The sequence below is a fragment of the Fundulus heteroclitus genome, chromosome 3 (genome assembly GCF_011125445.2).
Source record: "Fundulus heteroclitus isolate FHET01 chromosome 3, MU-UCD_Fhet_4.1, whole genome shotgun sequence".
Lineage (NCBI taxonomy): Eukaryota > Metazoa > Chordata > Actinopteri > Cyprinodontiformes > Fundulidae > Fundulus > Fundulus heteroclitus.
Genome location: NC_046363.1, coordinates 32733907 through 32740347, shown reverse-complemented (window position 1 = coordinate 32740347; position 6441 = coordinate 32733907). Strand labels below are relative to the sequence as shown.

At 43.8% G+C, this 6441-nt stretch overlaps 1 protein-coding gene across 1 annotated transcript; it reads right to left on the bottom strand.

Moving 5' to 3' along the window:
• Positions 1-472: 472 nt before the first annotated feature.
• Positions 473-5879, bottom strand: LOC105934881 (uncharacterized protein C1orf232). The gene is given in 5 exon segments (XM_021322811.2): positions 473-971; positions 973-1174; positions 3374-3480; positions 3794-3871; positions 5124-5879. Coding segments are annotated over 5 exon segments (642 nt in total). The 5' UTR covers positions 5205-5879; the 3' UTR covers positions 473-797.
• Positions 5880-6441: the final 562 nt, after the last annotated feature.

Here is a 6441-nt window from a genome sequence, read left to right as displayed (position 1 = left end):
TTTCTCCTGTCGCAGAAATAAAATTCACACATTGCACATTTCAGTCTCAGCTTGAAGATTAGAAAATTCAAGTCGTGATTTCAGATGTCATTACCAAACACGTGTTTTAGTCTTTCATTTCACATTAACCACAGAAAAAGAATACCTTTGTAAGGGTTTGCAGATCATGTAATAGCTCTGCCAGATTTACGGACCTTTTAGCTGTAATCCCCCCCTTCTCTCTGAACAGGTTAAGTGACCTGATCCTAGGCTAATCCAAATATCGCTGCCCTTAATCTCTTAATCCAGTTCTTCCTACACTACAGATCAAGTTACGTTTGTTGAGAGGTAAGACGGCCCTTTTCCTCATTGTTCGAGAAGCACTGTGGTGGAAGATTTCGCCAAAGGAACCCCAAATGTGAAGTTTTATAGAGTTACTGAGAACAGCAACAAACCTGTTTACATCACCTCACTGCAGGCTGCATCTTACAAAGAGAAACATACACAGAGCAACCTGCCCCTTACTGAGGCAAAAATTCATTTGTTACAGGATTAACATTTAGGCTTCTTTCATTTTTTAAATGAGCAGCCCCTAAACATTTATTCTGCTTGGTATTGGTGTAGTTTAATATTCAGTCCAGGACAAGTTATACTCATAGCATCCCTTCTTTCAAGATTCATTGGTTAGAAAAAAAGTTTTATTGCAGTTTTACCTTTAAAACCTGAAAAAAAATCAGATGGCATTAACCTGAAGCGAGTTAAGCTAAATATAATTTGCTGAAACCTTTTGTAAGGATGTTAGGAGGCATTTGAAGTCATCAGTCGGTCTTATTCACCATACCCTTGGTCTTCAGCTCTGCCAGCTTGTTGGTAACAAAGTTCCACTTAAAGGATGCTTCCTCGCCGCCTCCTCCTCCTCCTCCCAGGGAGACGTACTTAGAGAAGCTGTTATTGCTGCTGCTGCTGCTTCCTGCCTCCGTCTCCTCTCCAGGCAGCGGCCTGGCCGTCCTGCTGCTCCTCCACAGCGGCCTGTGCCGGCCCTTCTTCTCCTGCCTCTGCCGCCCCCTCGCTTTCAGCCGAGGCGGCAGCAGCAGCTTCGGCCTGCTTCTTTGCAGCCCAGTTGGTCGCAAAGCTATCCCAGAATCCCGTGCGTCTGTTTGGTCGAGGAGGTTCTTCAGGTTTTACTGCGAGGGGACTGAAAGTTGAAGAAAAGTCGTGGGTGAAGGGTTTTTTTTTTTGCCCCCCATTCATGCAAACTTTAACCTGTTCGTGCTTCAATCACACAATAAATCCAACTATCAAGTGCAGTTAGGAAAAATAAAAATATGCTCCAAGTTATTCTGTTTGATCCCAACAGACTGAACTTGACATATTTGGCATGAAGATACTGATGACGTTGCTCCCTCACTTTTTACTTTTCATTATTAAATGATTCATTATGAACTCTTGCTTCATTTTAGGCCCTTAGCAAAACATTTTATGCAGCGATGCTTTACAGAGTTTACTTCAAGGCAACATAATAAATGCATATAAATAATTTTTTTTCAAACTGATTTCATCGTAATTGTTTAGACTGTACAAGTCCTGTCTGATTTTATGAGACTATATTCTCAACATTTCTGATATTTAAGCCCAGCTACTTAAAACTGCGACAGGAAGTTAAAAACCATTAGGCCTTTTTCAAATACATTTTAAAAATCTATGCTCTTTTTTGAAATCCTTGTTAGAGTGACATTGTAAACGTAAAAAATAAATGGTCAAAGTGATCAGCAGTGTTGTAGTCAAGTCACTATGCCTCGAGTCCGAGTCCAGGTTCGAGTCACCAGTGTTCAAGTCCGAGTCAAGTCCAAGTCATTTAAAAAAAAATCCGAGTCGAGTCCGAGTCGAGTCACTATTGATCCAAGTTCGTTGTAGGAACATGCCGTGACGTGTGATGTATGACATGAAGCAGTAACATTCCATTGCACTAATAACTCTTTCGCTGTAGTTACCCTTGGTTTTACTCGGTAAAACTACCGCTTTTTCCAAGTCTAAGACGTCTCCTAACCATGGTTTTTAAACATTGTTGTTATGGGACGCGCAACAGCGACTCGAGGTACGCTGATAGGCCGCATATGAAGGATGTTAAAGCCGCAAGCGGCGTCGATCGGCCCTCGCAGCCAAGCGCACTCCGGCCTATTGGCCACCGCCGCGGTGCCTGCCGGCGGGCAGGGTCCGCCCGCCACCGCAGATGCTGTCACGCATTTTCCTCGCCCGTCCACCGGGAGATTCCCACAAACGCGTTCGGCAGCGTTCCCCCATGACTCACAACAAATCTGATGCATATCGCTCGATGCAGCGAGGAGATACAGCCGTTGGATAATGATAATGCATGGCCGCCGGGCCGGACTAAATTGTTCGGCGGGCCAGAAAATTTATACCGATTCCTGGACGGTGACTACAAACAGAAAAAAAAAAAAAAAAAAAAAAAAAACGCCTGCTGATGCCATGAACGCCGAGCAGGAGAAAAACAACAACTTACCTTTCTATCAACTCGGCCCGTCTTTCTAAGACCTCGACACTCAAGCCATCGTTTGAGCTGAACGTTGGTATGTTGTTCCACAGTTCTACCAGTAAAATGGGCGCCTGGACATCCTTTTGTGAAAGTTTAACAGCGGAAAAGTCGATCATATCGTATCTGTTGCATGCGTAATGGCTGGCTGCTACGTGCGCTCTCACACTGTTTGCCCAACCTTAGCGGCAAGGGGCGTTGCTCATGAGATGGTGACGTCACGTGCGCGGTACGACATTTAGATATTAAAATCATACACCAAATAATATTCTAATGACATATTAAAATTATAGCCTAATGATATAAAAAAAAGTCGAGTCTTTTTCTCAATTTCCGAGTCAGAATGATCTGAATGTAGGAGTCCGAGTCCAAGTTCGAGTCATCAGTGCTCAAGTCCAAGTCAAGTCACGAGTCTCTAAATTTAGCTAATGACTCGGACTCGAGTTCGAGTCTCGGACTCGAGTACTACAACACTGGTGATCAGTCATGGTTTCCTCACCAGTGCATAATAATCATAAGTGTATTTAATGTTATGTCTTTAGTACAGGGGCCATAACCACTTCTAAAGGGGCATTGGCCCCTGCTGGCCCCCTGTATAGAACCGCCCCTGCAGAGGAGAATAGAAACATTTTTTTCTCTTTGCAAGGGACAGCACTGCCTTTTAATAACACCCAATAATTTAGAAGATTTCCTGGATTTGACTCCAGCATTACAGTCTCACCAAGTGCACAGGTCATGCAAAAACCATCACTGATCATGATGTCTGTAGCATAAAAAACATCCAGCTGAAAGTAAAAAAAAATAAAAAATAAAAACCACAACATAAACACACTCTGTACTCACTGGTCAGCGACTGGCGGGCTCTCAGTCTCCTCCAGAAGCTGATGCTCATCCTCTTTGTTGAAGAGAGACGAAAACCTGTTCCAGCTTTTGGCCCCAGCCCCCTGCATCTGGACACGCAAGCAAACACACAAGGTTAAAGATCAGTGATGGATGTCCTGATGCAGCTCGATAATCCAGCTCGAGAAATTAATAAAAGAAATAATATTGAGTAGGCCTTCTAAAGAAGAACCTGTCCATACGATCCATTCATTTTTAAATTATGGGATACATTTCTGGTTTTAAAACACAATAGTCCATAAACGCAAAGGAAGAGCTTTGATTTCATTTCCTGTCAAAGACAAGTATCACACCAAGTGCTCCATTATTACGCCTGCTGACCGTCACTGTATTGAGACTTTGCAGTGAAAGCTGCAGACGTACCTTTCTGGCCAGCTGGGAGACGGCATTGGGCCCTTCGTCCTCCTGGATCGGACTCATGTCATGTTCCACCTCTGTGACCTGCAGCAGCAATGAACAGAATCAATGCCCTTCACCATCATCCAGTGTTGAGGCCCGAGCTCGGGGCTTCTGCACAGATTTCGCCATCTAGTGTAACCCTTTGGATACCGCAGCCTGCAGAAACACTAGCAGACCCCCTGCTAGAAGCACCTGTCAAATCTTGCTTTCATATAAATTGCGTTGTGTGAAACTGGAAAGAGAACAGTTGTTTCGCTCAGACGGGTCTTGCTTTAATGCATTGCAAATAAAACAAATTAAAAAGCTGTTTAAATATGACGAAAGTCCTAAAACGACTTATCAAAGTCCTCTCCAGACACGCAGTGCTTTGTTTTTCATCCTTGCAGGAACTCTGGCATTTCAGCGAGATCACAGGTTGAAGATGGCAGCTGGCTGATCCCAGAATGCACCCGAGGACTCTGCTGGCTTTCTCTCATGCCCCGTCAGTCAGTCAGTCACTACAAGGCCAACTAATCTGTTTTCTCTGCCCCTGGACTGGGATCGGATTTCCCTGTTCCGCAGAGATCTGGGTCAGCAGCACCACGCCGTCTGTAGCCATTCCACCACAAAGTCAGGTTGCAGGAGTTAGAAATAGACAACTATTTGTTATCCCGTATATCGAAATTCTGGGCCACAAATAGGATTTTTGTAAAGCCACCAGTGACATATTGCCCAAGATGAATTTGCCTGTTGTGGCCGTTTTAACTGAAGAAGGCCTCAGATTTTAGCCCCAGGAGGGGAGCTGGTGAGGGTTAGAAGGTAGAAAACCAAAAGCATTAATTTTCCCATTTTTTTATAGGAAATATACTTTCACATTTTGCAATTGTTTTTACAGCTAATGTCCTTTTTTTTAAAAAAAAAAAAACATTCATTCATTTTCTTTTCTTTTGTAAAGCGCCTTTAGATAGCATGTGTTGTGACTTGATATGTAAATAAAATTGAATTAAATTCTAAATAGGCCCAAATTAAGTGGCTTAAAAAAGTACAATGCCCTGTAAAATTAATCTTAAAATAAAATCCTCTTTATTATATTGATATTCTTGTATTTGAGGTCTCTGCTTGTGCTCAGATACATAAATCGAGCTAAAACCCTCTAGATAAAAAAGGATAATTAAGGTCATTTCTGTCTTTGAGAGTCTTTCATACTGTGAGCACAACAGCCTGCAAGGTGCAGCTAAGCTAGTTGTGTTAAAATATACAAAAGTAAGAGATCTGAGCTTTGCATCAGCAGTCCTGTGAGGTTTCTGTCCTTTACCTCCTCTGCCGTGTCCTCGTCATACTCAGGATTCAGAGTCTTCATCACTTTGCTTTTGTAAGTCTTCCACATGGGATTCATGTTTGCACAAACCAACGCTCAGCCCCGAGAGAGGAAACACCTGCGAAGACCTCCGCCGCTCCAAGTCGCCCACCCTCCACCAAGTCTCCTCTTCCAGCCTTCCGGGACGTCTCAGTGGGGCCTCGGCACACCTGTTCCCATGTGGGGGAAACTCTCAGGAGACAGTAAAACACAGAAAACTTGTTCAGAGCCGACGTGGAAGGATTTTCATACTCCTCCTTTGAGCGTTTTAGTCCCGTTCCCTCAAGACGACCAGGTTAGCAGCAGCTGTCGTCCCAGCACGGCGTCGGCACAGGTGAAACTAGGAAATGGTGCTGCGCGTGCATGAAAGCCCAACAGCCAGTGTGTACGCACGCTCGCTGGCATTCGTCACAGTTCACAATACCTGCCTTGGTTACTTGGAAACAGGTGTAGATTTCCTCATTTATATTTTAGAGGGTTTCTTTTTGCACAGCCAGAGCTCCATTGTCTGCCAAGTCCACTAGGCCGACCCCTGTAGCACACAGAAGCACATCACCGACACGCATGTTTGAAGACGCAGCCTGAACTGTTCTTACTCTAAATTGGAGGATTAACTTGTGTCGGACAAAAATAATTATATAAAATCCAGAGGATAGTGTTGCTAAATCTTCCAGTATTTGCTTAGAATCTGAATTGTGTTTGAAGGGCATTAGTTTATTTATGGGAACTCACCTTTTCACCTGTTGTCTGCTACCTGGGCCACTTCCTCTTCATCCTCCTCTCTGCTGTCATTGGTCATCGCTTTAACACCAACGAGGTTCAGGTGTGCAGAGAGATTTTTTTTTTTTTTTTATCGTCACTATGACCCCTGGCAACCTGAGATGGCTGTCCTGCCATTAGATAAAGATGCATAGGGCTCTGTGGCCTGATTGGATTTCAGCAGAACTACTCAATGTTTTCTCCACTTTAACTCAATCAAAACTGATTAAGGGAGTTTTTTGTTGTTGTTGTTGTTGTTGCTTTTACTGCATGTGAAAACTAACACGGCGAAGCGCCTGCTGCTGGATGAAAGACAGGACCGGTTATGACTTTGATTACACAGCAGTACGTTCAGTAGATGTCCTGCTCCCGGCTGTTGATAACAGATTAACGGTGATGGAGCCGGTAAGTCAGGCAGCTCCATCATATTGACATAAATTATACATGCAAGTGTGTAAACAACACAACTGCTTGGACACACTAATGTCGGCCGGTTATTTGAAGAGAAGCCAGTTTC